The sequence below is a fragment of the Chiloscyllium punctatum genome, chromosome 22 (genome assembly GCF_047496795.1).
Source record: "Chiloscyllium punctatum isolate Juve2018m chromosome 22, sChiPun1.3, whole genome shotgun sequence".
In the NCBI taxonomy this organism is placed as follows: domain Eukaryota; kingdom Metazoa; phylum Chordata; class Chondrichthyes; order Orectolobiformes; family Hemiscylliidae; genus Chiloscyllium; species Chiloscyllium punctatum.
Genome location: NC_092760.1, coordinates 61,328,940 through 61,347,805, shown reverse-complemented (window position 1 = coordinate 61,347,805; position 18,866 = coordinate 61,328,940). Strand labels below are relative to the sequence as shown.

The following is an 18,866-nucleotide window of genomic DNA, read 5'->3' as shown; positions in this document are numbered from 1 at the left end:
TTTGGGGGTCTAGGGACACCATGGTGCTGTTAGGAAGGGAGCTCCAGGATTTGAGCCAGTCAGTGCATGAACAACAATATTATTCCAAGCTTTGGTGGTGTGTGGCTTGGAGGGGAAATTGCAGGTGATGCTGCTCCTAAGCTTCTGCTGCTCTTGTCCTTCTAAGTCATAGATTCCCAAACTATTTTCTGATGTGGCTCCATTTTATCTTTCAAGTGGCCCCAGCAAAAATGAAATGGCAAGAGAGTAGCACAGTAACACTCAATATGTCACAATTAATGTTCACATATAAATCAACTCAGACTATACATTTCAATATGAAAACCTGGTTTTGTCAAGCACTTTACAAAAATGTACTCGAGACATTATACACGAGTGAACTAAGGGAAGGTGTTATTGTAATGATTATGCCTTAGTCTTGTAAGGGACATGCTCTAGGTTCATGGGTTTGAATCCCACCATGGCAGATGGTGGAATTTGAATTTCATTCATAAACCTGGAATTTAAAAATGAATCAAATGTTGTTTGTTGTTATATTCACTAGTGTGCTTTACAGTAAACTCTGCCATCTTCACCTGGTCGGCCCTGTGGGGGTCATTGCTCAGCATGTATTGCACTAACAGAGGGTCACTATGAAGGAAAGCTGCACTGCCAGAGGAGCTGTACTAAGTAGGTGCTGCATTGTTGGAGGGGTAGGATTGAGGGCATGCTGCACCGTACTATTTTTGGATAAGGTATTAAATTGAGCTTCCACCTGACCTGTTACTTGGTTTTGAAAAAGATGCCGTGAAAGAAGAGCAATGTGACAGACAAAGGGAGTTTTGTTTATCTCAGTGTCCTGGTCCAATGTTTATCCCTCAACCAATATCATTAAACACATGGTTTGGACATTATCTCATTGCTGTTTGTGAGAGTTTGCTATGCACAAATAGGCTGCAACATGTTCTACATTACAACAGTGACTATGCTTCAAAAGTAGTCACTGGATGGGTCACTGGACCCAAAATGTTAACTGTGATTTCTCTCCACAGATACTATCAGACCTGCTGAGATTTTCAAGCATTTTCAGTTTTTGTTTCCAATCCCCAGCTTCGGCAGTTCTTTTGGTTTTTATGCTTTAAAAATAGTTAATTAGCAGTGAAATGCTTTTGGAAATTGTGAAAGTGTAATAGAAATGTAATTTTTTCATGTTAGCTGCCTAGTTTTGATATCTCTGACATCCTGTGGTGTCGTCTTCCACGACACTGAGGTAGGATAATCTAGCTGTGCAGAAAGTTTATCGATAAGACCATAAGAAATAGGAACAAGAGCACACCGTTCGGCCCCTTGAATCTGCTCTGCATTACAATAGGCTCATGGCTGATCTGACATTCCTCACATCTACTTTCCTGCCTATTTTCCCTCTAATTCTCAATTTCTTTACTGAATAAGAATCTATGAGAGCCTCAAATATACACAAGAATCTGCCCCACAGTTTTCTGTGGCAAAGATCTCCAAAGACGTACTATTGCCCTAGAGGAGAAATTCCTCCTTAAATTGGCATCCCTTTATTCTGAGACTATGCCCTCCGGTCCCAGACTCAACCATGAGGGGAAACATTCTTTCAGCATTTACCTTGTCAAGCTCCTTAAACATTCTATGTCTCAATGAGATCACCTCTCATTCTTCTAAACTTCAGTGAGTCCCAACCTGTTTATCCTTTGTTCCTAAGACAATCCCTCCATACCTGGGATCATCCCAGTTAACCTTCTCTGAACTTTGTTCAATGAAACAATAGAGACGTGACTGAATTAAAGTGCCTCTGATTTAAATTGCTTACATGTCTAATGAATTTTTAAATTAAATGATGGGAGCATATTAAACATCCTGTGGTGTCCTCTTCCACAAGCACTGAGGTAGGATAATCTAGCTGTACGGAAAACTTATAGATAAGACCATAATAAATAGGAACAGGAGCACCAATGGCAGTGCAGTGCTCCTTCAGTATTGCACTGAATGTCACTTTGGATATGAATATATAAAGATATGGTAAGTACAAAGTTAAACAGCCTGAGTAACTTACCCTCTCTGGATCCTTCAGTATCCTGCAAGAACCAGTTGTAATCATATTTCCTGAATAAGCATCAAGGCATACTCAGCCAAAACTTGGCAATGTAATTCTCCCTCAGCTTGGCTGCTGGCAGCACACCTTACCTCTAAACCAGTGTCAATTGTTCATGTCACTTCAGGGCTTGAACTTATCAAGTCCTGGAATGAGCAGCTTGCCTTATCAAGACAGGCTAGACAGGATATCTGGAACTTAGGAGAGTCAGAGGTGAATTAATTGAAGCATACAAGACCTGAGTGGACTTGACCAAGTGGATATGGAAATGGTGTTTCATCTTGTGGTGGGGATGTAGAACTAGCAGGTCATGGTTTAAAAATAAGGGCTCTCTCATTTAAGACAGCGATATGGAAAATTATTTTCTTTCTGAGGGTTGTGAGTCTTTGAAATTCCCTGCCACAAAAGGCAATGGATGTAGAATCTTTAAATACTTTTAAAACAGAGGTACCTAGATTCTTGACAACCAAGAGGATGAAATATTATTGGGGATGTATGAGAATGTAGAATTGATGTTAAAATTAGATCAGCCATAATCTTATTGAATGGTGGAGCAGGTTTGAAGGCCAAGTGGTCTACTTTTGTTCTTTGATCATGTCTATATGTTCATATCCAAAGTGACACTCAGTGCAATACTGGGGGAGCACTGCACTGCCGTTGGTGCTCTTTTTCAGATGAAACATTAAACACTGGCCTTTTCAGCTGGACCCTAGGACACTATGTTAAAGTAGAGCAGGGGTGTTATCCCCAGTGCCCTGGCAAAAGTTGCCTATAGTTGTTTTTTCTATTGCTCAGACCTCGGGGTCTTTGCGCAGCAGCCAATTCCTAAGGCAGCATTACATGCTTGGAATGCCACTGCCATGGCAATCAATCTGTATGGTACCTCGAAGCAACCACGCAGCTAAGAAAGAATGTTGCTTTTGGCCAATATCTACTGCCCAGTCAGCACAACAAAAACAGATTATCTGGTCAATGTCACATTGTTGGCCACATTCATCATAAAAAAACATGTTGGCAAAATACTGATATCAGCTTGTATTGCTGAAGAAGCAGAATACTCTTAATCCTTGATTCTAGAATATTCAGACTTGACTATTCCAACAATCTCCTGTTTAACCTTCCATCTACCACCCTCCATTACCTTCACATCATTGCAAATTTGATTGCTCATATCTCAATTTGCATCGACTCCTGTTCACTATTCACTCCTGCCTTCAATGAGTATACTAGGTCAGGTGAACGCCATGCTGATTTAAAAGTTGAATCCTTCTATCGCCTTACTATTTCCCATGTGTCTAATCACATTAAGTCCCATACCTCTCTGAAGTCTCTGCATTCCCCCAATTCTGACCTCTTGAACATCTCTGATCTAAATCATTCTGCTATTGGTGGCTGCACCTTCAATTCCCCTGTTTCTGCTTTCTGGAAATCCTTCCCTAAATCTTACCACCTCTCTAACTCTCATTCCATTTTTTAGATGCTCCTTATATAGCTTGGTGTCAAAAGTTGTTTGATAGCTCCCCTTCCTGCGAAAAGGCACTATGTAAAAGGTGCTTTATAAATGCAAGTTGTACTCAGCCACAATTAAGCCTGAGGTGTGGTTTTCCATAAGAGATCCAGCCTGAGACAGAAGGGAATGGGAAAAGTATTCTTCTATCCTCTGTGGGGGAAAGGAAGACAAAACTGTGTACATTGGTGAAAGGGGATCAAATTTCACCTCCTGAGAGTGATCCTAAATATTCAGACACGGACCTGTTCTGTTCCTAAGTGTGCTGCCTGCATAAGCAGTGGAAAATGATCCAATCACGAGGGAATTGAATAAAGACTTGAAGGGTAAAAAATTGCAGAACTGTGGATAAAGAGCAGGGCTATGAGATTTTTTTGGATATTCCTTTCAAAGAGCTGGATGGTTTCATTCTCTGCCATAAAATTCTATGAATCCATAGCATCCTATTTGTGGCCTTTCTGTTTCTGTCTAATCAGAGCAGAGCATTAGTCTGAGGCTGCTGGATGTGACATTAACACTGTGATAACATATATTTAAAGCAATAGATGAATCATTTCTGAAAGTTCAAGATGATATTGAACAGGGTTTGATTTAGCTTTCTTGTCTTATTAGGCATAATAATCCCACTGAACAGAATGATTAAGTATTGCATGAACATTGGAGATGGGGAATTGGGAAATTAGAAAAGCCGCAAAATCAGAATGCTACTTGGTGTTAACTATGATGTGCAATTGGCAAGTTAACTATTATTTAAAATATTTAGGCTAACCTTTTTTATTCTTAAGATATGGGTGCCAGTGGCTAGGCCAACCTTTATTGCTGATCTCTCAAGAAGGCAATGGTGAGCTTCCTTCTGTAAAGTATAGGTACACCCACAACGCTGTTAGCAAGGGAGTTCAGGATTTAGGCCAAATGATAATGAAAGAATAGCAATATAGTTCCAAGTCAGGATGGTGTATGGCTTGAAGCAGTACCTGAAAGTGATGATATTTCATTGCATCTGAACTTGTTCATCTAGATGATACAGATTATATGTATCTGATTCATCAGAATCAATGTTTATACCTGAGAATCATTTGTGCACTTACCAGGCAACGTGATCTGACATGATTATTGTTCATTGCTCTAGGTTCAAAAAAGATGATCAATTCAATTAAAACAAATAACTTTGCAGAAGTACATGAATTTCCTTGCCACAATTCTATCACTGAGAATGTACAGAAATGTGGCATTCTTGGGTGTGTTGTACAGACATGTACAAACCCAGCTCTATTCAACCCGACAAAGAATTTACATTATTACAGCACGGTGAAAGATTTTGTGAAGCCAAATTGACAGCTTTTCTATTATAAAAATCAAACCTACACGGGAATATTAAAATGACTGTAACAGTTTAAGAAGGCACTTCACCATCACTCACTTCTCTGGGGCAATTAATGATGGACAATTCATTTTTGCCCAGCCTTTGGTGCCCAAACCAGAAATTTCTTGAAATGACTGAGCTGGTCAGGCAGCTTGCTCACTGTGTAAGTCCAAATGGAATGTAGCTGAGTATCTCTGCAATGGTTGAGCTCCCCACCCTCCCCCTCCGACTGACTGTAGCTAGGAGACTTGCTGCTGAAAGCCCTGACGTAGACAAGCAGGAGGCTGGAAGAACACAGCAAGCCAGGCAGCATCAGGAGGTGGAGAAGTCAACATTTCAGCTGTAGCCCTTCTTTAGGACTGAGGGTGGGTTTAAGAGGAGCTGAAGATAAACGGGGTGGTGGCGCAGGGTGGTGAGGTGGGGTTGGAGGTACAACCCGGTTATCAATGGGAGGAATGAAACTGATTGGTGGCTAGGAGGAAGGTCGATGAATGGAAAGGAGGGGAAGGGGCTGGGAAGGGAGTTAGGGAATGGGAAGGGAAGTTATTTGAAACTGGAGAATTCAATGTTGAGTCCTCTGGGCTGTCAGCTGCCCAGACAGAAGATGAGTGTTGTTCCTTAAATTTGCAGTCTGATTCAGTGTAGCAAAGGAGGAGGCCAGGAATAGTCATGTTGGAAAGGGAGTGGGAAGGGGAATTAAAATGGGTGGTGACTGGGAGGTCCGGTCAGGCCTGCGGGCCTGGCTGGGATGCTCGGCAAAACGTTCCCTTAATTTACTTTTGGTCTCACCGATGTAGAAAAGACCCTATCAGGAGCACCGAATACAGTAAATTAGGTTAGAGAAGAGGCAGGTCAACCTTTGTCTCACCTGGAAGGTGTTTGAGGCCCCGGATGGAGGTTGCGGGGGGGGGGGGGGGGGGGGGGGGGGTGTGCCGGCAGGTTTTGAGTCTTTTCCGGGTGCAGGGGAAGGTACCTGGGGTCCGGGGAGGGGGGGGTGGTTAGTGAGGAGAGTGCACGAACCAAGGATTGGTGAAAGGAATGGTCCTTGTGGAAGGCAGAGAGGGTGAGAAGGTGAAGCCCTGGTGTACCCATCACCACAATGAATACTAAGGTTTCAGGTGCTTTGGGAATGGAGATGTTGTCAGTAACTCATGCATGTCGAACACTAATTCCAATTCATTTATGCAAGTGGGAGGCTGGTCTTTTATTATTTTCTGTGTTCTCATCTGTCCCTTTTGGTTTTCCTTCCCGTTTTGCTCACTCAGTCTATCTGTGTTGAGAAGAAAGACAATTACTGTAAGATTTGAGAGCCCCAGCAGGAGATCATGAGCAAGGTTCAGAAGTTGTGCTTCTTCTGATGAATTTGTAAGGGACAGCATGTTTACAAAAACTAAGAAGGGAAGCTTGTTTTGAGATGTTGGCCAGATCCTGAATCAGCAGCCTCTGGCATTCATTCCAAATACAGAATCATCTCGAAGGCAGACTGAGTTTATTCTTAAAAGATTAAACAGACTGTAACTCTTTACTCTAGAAAAGAGAAGACTGAAGGATGACCTAATAAATGAAGGAGTTTGTTCAAGAAGACATAGAGAAAATATTTTCATTTGTCAGTGAGACCAGAACCGAGGATTATCAATACAATGTAGTCACTCATAAAGCCGATTGGAAATTCAGGAGAAACTTCTTTACTTAGAGAGTGGTGAGAATATGGAGCTCACTTGCACCTAAGCTGTTAAGATGCATTACAGGGGAAGCTGGATAAACACAGGAGGAAGGGGGGAATAGAAGGACATGTCGATGGGGGAGATGAAGAAGGACAGGAGAAAGCATACATGGAACAGAAATGTGTTTAGCCTTATGGACTATTCATTCCTTGTATTATGTAACCAATTTATGTAAACCAAGTCATTGATGTGGCTTGGCAGCAGTGAGTGCGCTCCTGGTACTATTAGTGTAACCATGATTTTTTTAAAAATCACACAACTCCAGGTTACAGTTCAACAGGTTTAATTGGAAGCACATTCGCTTTCGGAGGGTCGCTCCTTCATCAGGTGATGGGAGCAGCGCTCCGAAAGCTAGTGTGCTTCCAATTAAACCTGTTGGACTATAACCTGATGTTGTGTGATTTTTAACTTTGTACACCCCAGTCCAGCACCGGCATCTCCAAATCATGATTTTTTTATTCATTCTTGGATGTGAATGTCACTGGCCATGTCAACATTTATTGATCATCGGAAGTACTGATGTGATTATTCTTGAACTGAATGGTAGAGTGGATCAATTCAAATGGTAACTAAGATTCCACCTCATTGTTATGGGCATGGAGTCATTATGTTGCTCAAAGTTGGTAAGGATAGCATTTTTCCTTTCATAGGGGGCATTGGAACCAGAAGTCTTTACAAAGATTTGGTAGTTTGCTGTTCACTATTACTGAGACTTCCTTTTTATTTTACATTTATCCATGAATTGAATTTAAATTCCACCAGCTTCCATGAAATGAGACTTAAGTCAATGCCCTCAAACAATTAAATGAAGATTTGAGATTACTAATCCAGTGGTGTTGCCATTATACCACTGTCCTTATAACTGAAATGTAATCTATTGATTCCCCACACAAGAGTGAAGGCTTGGTTTAGGGGTAACCTTCCTGTGAAACAAAATGCCTGAACTTTGAGCATCTTTCCAACCCCACTTCAGCTCTGCCATCCCATGGTATCCTCTTCCTGACAGCAACCTAATATTTTACAGCATTGTACACTGGAGTAGTATTTAATTCTGTTGTAGGACTTTATGATTGGTGTGTGTCTCTCCACAGGTCTGGCAGTGTGGGGGCAGTGTCGAGGTTCTCCCTTGTTCCAGACTTGCTCATATTGAGAGAGCTCACAAGCCCTACACTGAGGATCTGACTGTCCATGTCCGTAGAAATGCACTGAGGGTAGCAGAAGTCTGGATGGACGAGTTCAGAAGTCATGTCTACATGGCCTGGAGCATTCCAATTGAGGTGGGTCAATAGGAAGCAATCTGCTAATCCACTTACTTCCTTTGATGGATCTGATTGCTTGCATTTTAGAAGAGAAGATGCACATCTCCAAATATTGTCACCAAGATGCCATCATCACCTGGCTCCAACCCTACTTCACCTCATCTGCTGCTGAAACCTTCATTCATGAACCTCTAGACTTTTGCACAGGGGAGATGGGAGCTATCCTGGGGTGTCTGACAATATTCCAGAAATCAGACTAGTAAAATTTGCAGCCCCCCCCCCCCATCTTAACCTCTTGACTCAAACTTATTGATTATTTGATGTTAAAACCCTCATGTCTGTTGCTCCTCTGAGTGTCAGTGAGAGTGGGGAGTGAGGGCTTTGGCTATTTGAGAGCACTTATAATCCCTACATTGAGTATCTGACAGTCCATGTCCATAGAAATGCACTGAGAGTAGCAGAATCTGGATGGACAAGTTCAGAAGTCATGTCTACATAGCCTGGAGCATTCCAGTTGGCCTTTCAGTTAATATGCTGCTCGCGTCTGAAAAGCCTCCAATTTCTCCTGAATGATATGCATGAGTTTGTTTAATAACATAAGGTCAGGCATGATTGAGCTACACCAGCCTGGGGAAAGAGACACACACAGCTTCAGAAGGCCTTTTCTGTGTATGTTCACCTAATGTAAAGCCATTTCTAACTTTCTGTGTGCGTGTTCTTAATTTTACCTGATCAAAATTTCACTTTATCAATGAAATAACTGATGGGTAACAGCAGAAGTATTGAGCAGTAATTCACTGGGTTATTATAGGAGATGCACAAGTAATTTGAAGAGAATTAAAGTTGATGAAGTGTTCGAAGTCTTGATTGAAATCACCGCAGGGGTAGCCATGGGTCAGTAGATGTGCATTGATTCTCAGTCGTAATGTTCAAATTTTAGTTCAATCACTTGAATGCATCATTGTGCTCCCCTGTCAGTGGGTTTGAAAGCAGAAGGGTCACTTAAAATCCAACCTTTTCATTACATTTGTGCCAGCCCTTACCACACCCCAACTTTACCAGCTGTGTGGAAGCATTGGACAGACTACCTGCTGTTGGTCAATTGAAGCCCTCAAATGAGCTAATCATGCCCACTTAAAGACTTTATTCTGCTGCCACTTGTGCCAGGAACACCATGCCAAATCATCAGCTGGGAGGTTTCCCTTTTAAGTGGCCCTCTTGTGGCACAGGCGTAGTTTCCCTACCCCTGGACTGGGAGGTTTGGGTTCAAGTCCCACCTGCTCCAAAGGTAATAACATCTCTGAATGGGTTGATTAGGAAAATAGGTTAAATCTAAAAAAAATGCTGCCATGCCCCACCGCTCCCATGCCAGAGTGTTGACCTTCCAAGCCACCCCTCTCCAATGTTCCCATTCCTCACAAACTCTGAGCACCCACACCCTACCACCCCCGCCAACCTTGACATTATGGTACCCAGCAAGAACCACAACCACAACCAATGAGATTGAGCACAATTCACCTTCTCAAGCGCTGACTACAGTACCGGCAGTGGCCACTGCTCCTGGTGACGCTGCTAATACTAGAGAGCTGCCAGCCTCTGATTGTCTTCTCATCTTGAGGAATGGAAATCCTGCTTCCAGCCTATTAAGAGTCAGTCAGCTATTAAATGGACTTGAGGAGATTATTCTTTGCCTGAATAGGCCAGTCTGAGGTTTTTGTTGGGAGAGGTTGTATACTGGAACCATGGTGCCCTTCAAAAACCAACCCATAATCTTAGCTGATGATCCCAGAGCCGTGCTAAGATAGTATCATTAATGCAATTTTTCAGACATTAAACTGAGGCCCTCTGCCCTCTCAGGAGGCTGTAAGACCTTTCATGTGGCTAGTCTGAAGAAAAGCAATGGAAATTCTCTCCAGCATCTTGGTTCAATATTTATCCCTGAGCCAACATCCCTGAAACAGGTGATCTCGCCATTATTGAACTGCTCTTGTAGAAGCTTTCTGTTCACAAATTGGCTGTCCTACATTATCAGAGTGAGTACACTTCCAAAGGATGTAATTGGCTGTGAAGCACTTTGGTGATGAAAGATGCTATACAATTAGTTTCTTGTTTTCCAGTTAACGGAATTACTTTTTTCAATGTTTTCCTCCAATTTTATAACATTGGTGAAGTTTTAAAATGACCTTTGATGACTTAAAGCAGTGAAGCTTTCATGTTAGAGATGTCTGACTGACCATCTCCATATCTCATGAAGCAAGCCCTCTACAATAACACCTTGCATTTATGTAGTGCCTTGAATGTAGAGAATGGTGTCACATAGCTTCACAAAGATGATGAAGAAAAATAATTAATGAGCCAAAGGGAGTTTTAAAGGGTGATCTAACTTTTGGTTGAAGGTATGGGTCTTAATGGAGGAAAGAGGCAGGAAACTGCAGATTATTGTAGGAACACTGCATTTGGTTTTGCAAAAAATATTTGGAAAGGAGTCTTAACTTCACTTAACTTTTCATTAAAGTGCAATTTAGATGCCTTCAAGCGACTGAGTGAATGAATTAATTCTGTCTTAACAAATTATAAGAATCCATCAACTAGGCATATATTAAGTCCTGATCATTGGTTACAAAATCAGCTGAATATTGCTTCAACTGTTAGTTTAAATGATTTGATTAACTAACTCACACCAAATCCTGTTCACACATCACCCCACTGCTTCCTGACTACATTGACTTCCAATTAGCAATGCTTTGTTTTAAAATTCTCATCCTTGCTTTAATTCCATCCATGGTCTCACCCCTCACCTATTCTGTACTCATTTCTGGCTCCCTGTTCTGTGTTTCTCTAATTCGCATCTCTAATTTTCATTGATGCTGTGCTTTTACATGTCTGGGCTCTGAAGTTGGGAGTTCCATCCCCAAACCTTTCCACTTCTTTACTTCTCTGTCCTCCTTTAAAAATGCTTCCTAAAATCTACCACTTTCAAAAAGCCTTTGGTCAGCGAGTTTCGAGAAGATTTGTAGCTGAAGTTGAGGTTCTGGATGTAGGTTTGTTCGCTGAGCTGGAAGGTTCGTTTTCAGACGTTTTGTCACCATACTGGGTAACAGCTTCATCTGGAGGCTCACTGAAGATGTTACCTAGTATGGTGACAAAACGTCTGAAAACGAACCTTCCAGTTCAGCAAGCAAGCCTACATCCTTTGGTCAGCTATCCAACTTCTTCCTGTTGCTTGATGTCAAGTGTTTGATCACACTCCTGTGAAGTGTCTCAGAGAATTTTATGATGTACATAAATGCTAATTGTTTTGTCATGTTATCTAAATGCTTTCATTAAGGAAAATATTATATACGCAGTTCTTCCAGTTGTAATTATCTGGGAGGATTTAAGACTTACGTGCTTTGTCCTTTTTCTTCTTGTGTCTGCAGAATTCAGGGATTGATATTGGAGACATTTCAGACAGAAAAGCTCTGAGGCAGAGATTACAGTGCAAAAGCTTTAAGTGGTATCTGCATAATGTGTACCCTGAGATGAGAATGTATGTGGATACTGTGGCCTATGGTATGGTAAGGACAGCTTCCTATTACTCATGGGGTAAGGTGGAGGGTGTAAGATGGTATGAACAGGGCATGAGGGTGTTGTGTTGGGGGGGAGGTACAGTGGGTGAGAAGTGAGGGATAGAGGGTATACATCAGAGGCAAAAATCCCAGAGCATTGAGGTGGCTATTTTAAACAGGCTGCCTCAGCCCTCCACACTGTTTCCTGTGTCCAACTCCAGCTCCCTGAGCAGAATTCCAGCCATTCAGAGAAAATTCTCCTAAGTCAGGTTTGGAATGTCCAGAAATTTCACAACTCTGGGCACCAGATTCAAGAGTGAAAGTTCAAGCCTATGAATCTATTTGTCAAACAATATTTCCCTTTCATAAAACCATGTTGACTCTGACTAATCATAATTAGGGTGGCACGGTGGCACAGTGGTTAGCACTGCTGCCTCACAGCGCCAGGGACCCGGGTTCAATTCCCGCCTCAGGCAACTGTCTGTGTGGAGTTTGCACGTTCTCCCTGTATCTGCATGGGTTTCCTCCCACAGTCCAAAAATGTGCAGGTTAGGTGAATTGGCCAAGCTAAATCGCCTGTAGTGTTAGGTAGGGGAATGGGTCTGGATGGGTTGGTCTTTGGAGGGTTGGTGTGGACCTGTTGGGCCGAAGGGCCTGTTTCCACACTGTAAGTAACCTAACCATAACATGATTTTCCAAGTTCTTTCTTACTCTCATGAATAATAGATTCTAGCATATTCTCTAATAATAAATATTCTCTCAGGCTAACAGACCTGTCGTACCCTGTTTTCTCTCTCTCCTATCTTTCTTCAATAGCACAGTAAATATTTGTTACCTTCCAATCCACTGGGACTGTCACCGAATCTAAGGAATGCTGGAAGGTCAAACTAGTGATCCACCATCTCTGCATCCAGAGCACAGGCCCTCAGGTCCTGGAGACTTGTTGACTTTTAATCCCATTGATTTGTCCAGTATTTTCTCTTGACAAATTAATTACTTTATAATTCCTCACTTTCAACCCCAAAGTTAATTCCAGGATCCAGATCAATATTTATCACACAAACGTCACATAAAACAACAATTCACCTAGTCATTGTCTTTGTGCTGTTTTGGGATCTTGCTGTGTGCACATTATCAGCTGAGTTTCCTACATTGCTTCCAAGAGTAAGGGTACAGGAAATGCAAAGTGATTAATTTTGGTTGAAAGAGCATGAAGAGATAAGATAAAATAAAGGACACAACTCTAAAAAGGGTGCAGGAGCAAAGGGAGCTGGGCCAATATGTATATAAGTTATTCAAGGTGCAGAACAGGTTTGAGAGCAGTTAATAAATCATGCAGTCTTTATTAGTTGCAACATGGAATGCAAAAGACTGTATGAAATGTATATTTGGCCTTAACTGGAGTATTAATTGCAGGTTGGTAAGGTTGTGAAATTAGAAAGAAGACAGAAAAGGATCATCAAAAGACTAAGGAATGAAGGAGTTCATTTATAAAGATAGTTTGGAGAAGCTAGGACTGCTTTGCTTGAAAACAGACTGAGGAGATCTGTTTTGATGGATTGGGACAGATTAGCTAGGGATACATGTTTCCCATTTGTGAAGGGATTGAGAATGAGAAGGCACAAGTTTAAAGTAATTGGTAAAAGAAATGAAAATCATGTGAGGAAGAAGTATTTTCCGTACAGCAAGTGGTTCAGGCCTGGAATGCACTGCTTGAGTGTGGTGGTGGCAGGTTCACTCAATGCATTCAAAATGGAATGAGATAGTTCTCTGTAAAGAGAGAATGTGAAGGGTTTGGGAGGAATGTAGAGCAATGGCACTAAGTGAATTGTTCATTCAGAGTCAGTGTAGACATAATGAATGAATGGCCTCCTTCTGCACTCTAATAATTTGTTGAGCAATAAATCCTAGAAATGTCACCTAATACAATATGTTTTATTTCTCTATATCACAGCTCAAAAATGCCTTGAAGAATGATTTGTGCCTTGATCGAGGGCCAGATACAGACAATATTCCAATTATGTACGTTTGTCATGGAATGGTGTCACAGGTATGTGAGATCAACAATGGAGAAACAAACCCATAATATCAGTGTTCACTGTCAGAGGGCTGGGTGTCTGATCGTCAAGTGAACATATGCACACTGGAACAAACAAGCATGCAGAATATTCATATGTCTACAACCTGGGACAACCATGGACCTCTGGTCCATGTGACCTGTCTCACTGTGAATTCTCATATATTATAATATGTGGTTGTCCCACTGGAGAATGCAATAGGTGGCTTTCTGACAGAGGTAAAAGCAAGCCAGATTCAGGCCAACTTGGGAAAGTAATCTTACAGGCCAAACACAAAAGTGGCTGCAGGATTTCCAACCATCTTGTAGTGACTATCACTGCGCATATTAGGATTTAAAAGGAGAAAGAGATCTTTCATAAAAAATATGAGCAGTGCTAATATTTCACACAACGCCTGCAAAGGTTTGAATATTATTTGACAGGGTGAGCATAAATCTGGTCCATGAAAGCAAACAATTCCCCCTCCAACAAATGGACATTGCAAATGAAACTGGAGAGAAAGATGATACAGGATTGTTTTGCACAGTGAGTTGATGTGATCTTGAATGTGCCACCCGAAAGGGCAGTGGAATTAATAGTAGCCCTCAAAATAAACTTAGATGAGTACTTGTAAAATGTGCAGGGCTGTGGGGAAAGTCTGGGTCGTGGAAATGATTGGCTGCAACAGGAACAATAGACTGAGGATCCTCTTACTGTATCATTTTATCGTTTTTCACAAGGTGGGGAACTACCTTGTTTTCATATTTGTTTTCATATTTCATACTCTTTTCCATTGTTGCCAAACTGATTTCAATAAATCTGGAACTATGTGAATTGTACTGGTATAAAAGAGCCATGATGTGGTTAAAATCAATGTGTTTCACCAATGTGGGACACTTACCTAGCCTGACCCACCTTTAAATCCATTCAAACTATATAGCCAGTACTAAATGTCCTCAGGGAACCCAGAAATGAGCAATAACTGCAGTCTTGTCAAACTGCTACACTCCAACAGCATATTGGGAGGCAGCTCCTTTGCCACATGGTGCAACAATTAGATTTTGAATTGTAGCTTTGTGTTCGTCATTGTTTGTTGGCTATATCCTGACTCATTCCAACACCTCACTGACTTGTACAAACCCCTAGCCACCCTGATTTGTACATGTGTATTCATGATTTCAAGTCACTCCATGGCTTTTGCCCTCCCTCCAGTCCAACATTCCTCTGAGATCTCTCCACTCCAGTAATTCTGATACCTTACATGTACCTGATGTTAATTGCTCCATTGTTGGGACCATGACTCCAGCTATGCAACGACGAAGACAAATCTCTGAAATTCTCTTTACAAACCTCTCTCCTGCTCCTTCTTCACAATGATGCTTAAAACCTATCTCATTGATAAAATTTTGGGCACATGCCGAACAGCTCCTTATGTAGTTCAGTGCCTGTGGATTTTTTTTTAGATTAGATTAGATTCCCTACAGTGTGGAAACAGGCCCTTCAGCCCAACAAGTCCACACCGACCCTCCAAAGAGTAACCCACCCAGACCTATCTCCCTCTGACTAATGCCCCTAACACTAGCAATTTAACATGGCCAATGCACCTGACTTTAGATTTTTGCAATGTTTGGGCATTCTATATTATATGTGTAAACTGAATGTGGTGTAGAAACTAGTGCACTAGTAAGATTTGTAGAGAGCCTGACAAGTTAGATGGAGGAAGGTTGTTTCCTCTTGTGGGAGGGTCTAGGACCAGAGGGCATAATTTCAGAATAAGGAGTCACACATTTAACACCAAGATGAGGAGGAATTTCTGCTCTCAATAGGTTGTGAATCTGTGGAATTCTTTACCTCAGAGGGCTGTTGAGGCTGGTTCATTAAATTAATTCAAGGCTGAGATAGATTTTTAGTCAGTCTGGGAATCAAGGGTTATGGGGAAAAGCCAGGAAGGTGGAGTTAAGGATTATCGGATCGGCTACAATCTCACTGAATGGCAGAGCAGATTTGATGGGCTAGATGGGAGAAGTTTACAGATGGATTTCTCTACTTCAGCCACTTATTACAAAACAGCTGGGTGATTAAATCAAAGCAGAAAATGCTGGAAATATTCATCAGGTCAGGCAACAGCTCACAAAGTTATAAACTCAGGAGGTTTTTTTTTACAGCATGTAAAGAGGTTCCACATGCTGCAGGTCATGGAACATACATGACTGTGTTTACCTGCAGTATCTAGTTTTAGTTTTACTTCCCTGTGGTGAAAGCAGCAGTTCATGTTTCAGATTTTATTTTAATTTGTTCATGGTCTGTGGGTGCCACGCATTGGGCCATTCCTAATTACCCAGCGTTAAAAGTCAATGCTGTATCTGTTCATCTGGATTCTCAAGTAAGTCAGAACAGACTTCCCTCTCTTTCGTGCATTAGTCAGGCAGGTGGACTTTTACAACAATTGATGAATTTATTTTAATCACTCACTGACTGGGTCAACATTTATCACCCCATCCCTAGTTGCCCTTGAGAATGTGGTAGTCAGCTGCCTTCTTGAACCGCTATAGTCTACATCCTGTGGGTAGACCTATCATGCCCTTAAGACGGGAATTCCTGGATTTTGTCCAAGTGACAGAGAAGGAACAACAATGTATTTCCAAGTCGGGATGGAGCATGGCTTGGGGAATGATTACATGTGTGGTAGTGTAAAAAATAATCGTGTTGCCCTTGTCCTTCCAGATGGGTTTGAAAAATGCTATCGAAGGTTCGTTGGTGAATTTCTGCAGTGCATCTTATAGATGATCCACACAGCTGCTGAGTGTTGGTGGTGGAAGGATTGGATGTTTTGTGGATGTGGTGCCAATCAAGCAGGCTGGATGGTATCAAGCTTCTTGAATGTTGTTGGCATTGTATTCATCCAGGCCAGTGGGAGAGTATTCCATCACACTCTTGACTTGTGCCTTGTAAGTGGTAGACAGACTTTGGGGAGGCAGGAGGCGATTTACTTGTTGCAGGATTCCTAGCCTCTGACCTGCTGTTGTAGCCAATGCATTCATATGGTGAGTCCAAGTGAGTTTCTGGTCAACAGTAACTCCAGGATGTTAATAACAGAGATAGTGGTTGTAGGATAGCCATTAGGCCAGTTTTTTTTCATGACTTTACCTTAATTATCGAGTTTAAATTTTCCCATCTGCTCTGGTAGGATTTAAATAGAAGCCCCCTGAACATTACCCAGAGCTCTGGATTTACTAGGCCTGTGATATTAATGCTGCACAACCTCCTCTCTCACAAATGACCTTTTATCAGAACAGGAAGAAGTAAGAGATGTAATAGGTTTTAAACTGATATAGATTGAAGCAAGAATAAGAGAGAGGTGAGAAAAGAATGAGAAAGAAGGTCTGGGATGCAAGGGAGGTCAAATAGCAAATTGAATGATTAAGTAAGAGAAAGTGATATAGTAATGTGACAGATACATTGACGTTTCATTGTTTAGTTAAGAATTTCCAGCAATCTGCCCCAGCATATTCATTTGTCAGTACCTTTTTGTACAACGAACAGCATAATTGAATTCACATTGAGAAGGCTCAATGGCCTTAAACCTCGTCTATTACTTTCTCATCTATTACCCCCAAAGTAAAGTACAATTCAGCTGTAACTGTGAGATCAAATGTGAAACAAGTTTTCATTGAATGTAATATCTGAACAGTTAAAACATCTTTGAAGTGTTAGAAAATATGAACTCTTTGTATCATTGACAGACTTTGAGGTTTATAATGCTTAAGTCCACCCAGCACTGTTTAAACAGAACTATGATAAATAATCCCACAGGCCGTATTCTCTTAGCTATTTATTTAGAACAGCAAACACCAACCTTAGTTTGATTGCTGGCTACCATGGTGATGGCAAGACATTACAGATAAGATGGAACAGGAAGAGCTGACGTTGCTTCTTTCCTGCATACCTGACATTATCCTGTCATTAACGAGAATCAAAACCCAGTGCTTGAAATTCTCTCTAAATATGTCACACGAAATTATTATAGTTCAAAGAAAGAGCCTTGGGTATATGTTGTAAGGAAGGAATTTTTCAGAGAAATTCATAAAGGCTATGACACAGCAATAGGACATGTGAACCAAACCACCTGACATTCTGACCCCTCTTTCACCCTGCTGCCGTTTAATCCCCTCACCCATTTGTATCCTACCCTCCTCACCCACTCTCTGTGCTATTTCCTAACAGGATGTTTGACTATTCATTCAAGGATTGGAGGCATTGCCAGTTTGGCCAGCAAATATTGTCTATCCCTAGTTGTCTTTTTTTGAAGGTGAGCTGCCTTCCTGAACTGATGCAGTCTATTTGATGGAGGTACAATGCTTTTAATGGGGGAGTTGCATGATTTTGATCCAGTAGCAGTGAAGAAACATTTCCACGTCAGGATGCTAAGCGGCATGGAGAGAAAATTGCAAGTTGTGATATTCCTTGGTCTTCTAGATGGTGATGATTGTGGATTTGGAAGATGGTGACTGAGGAGCCTTGGTGGATTTTGCAGTGCATCTTATAAATGATACACATTGCTGCTGGGATGGAGTAAATCCTTACCAATGCGGTGTCAGTCATTGTCTGCTTTATCCTGAATGGTATCAAGCTTTTTCAGTGTTGTTGGAGCTGCACTCATGTAGGCTAGAGGGGATTATTCCATCACCCTCCTGATTCATGTCTTTTATATAGTGAACAGATTTTGAGGAGTTAATCACAAAAGAATGTCTAGCCCCTGATTTGCCATCGTATTTTCATGGTTGGTCCAGTTGAGTTTCTGGTGAATAGTAACACCCAGGATGTTGATATTGTGGGATTCAGTGATGATAATACTGTGGAATGACAAGGAATGATAGTTGGATTCTCTCTTGTTAAAAATGGTCATTGCTTAACACTTGTGGGGCATGAATATTACTTGCCACTTATATCCAGGTCTTACTGTGTTTGGCCTTGTACTGCTTCAGTATTTGAGGATTTGTGAGTGGTGCTAATGTTGTGAAATCATCAACAAACATTCCCATTTCTGACCTCAAAATGGAGAGAAGGTCATTGATAAGGCAGCCGAAGGATACCACCATAAGAAGCTTCTACTCTGATGTCCTAGTGCTGACTGACTAACTATGAAAAACCACAACCACCTACTTTTTGCTTAGTAAGACTCTGATCAGTGGAGAGTTTTCCTCCGATTCCCACTGACTGTGGTTTTGCTAGTTGTTGCCATTTTTAATCAAATGCAGTCTAGATCTCAAGGACTGTCACTCTCACCTCACCTCTGGAATTCACCTT

At 41.5% G+C, this 18,866-nt stretch overlaps 1 protein-coding gene across 3 annotated transcripts in view; it reads left to right on the top strand.

Annotated features, from left to right (window-relative positions):
* galnt18b (UDP-N-acetyl-alpha-D-galactosamine:polypeptide N-acetylgalactosaminyltransferase 18b) overlaps positions 1 to 18,866 on the top strand; it is a 245,709-nt gene that overhangs the window by 154,309 nt on the left and 72,534 nt on the right. For all 3 annotated transcript variants that reach the window (XR_011963748.1, XR_011963749.1, XM_072592470.1), the window contains exons 7-9: positions 7,787 to 7,972; positions 11,374 to 11,511; positions 13,457 to 13,552. Coding sequence is in view for 1 of the 3 variants with exons in the window: in XM_072592470.1 (XP_072448571.1) it covers positions 7,787 to 7,972; positions 11,374 to 11,511; positions 13,457 to 13,552 (420 nt within the window). In the remaining 2 variants the exon portion in view is untranslated. The remainder of the gene's footprint in view (positions 1 to 7,786; positions 7,973 to 11,373; positions 11,512 to 13,456; positions 13,553 to 18,866) is intronic.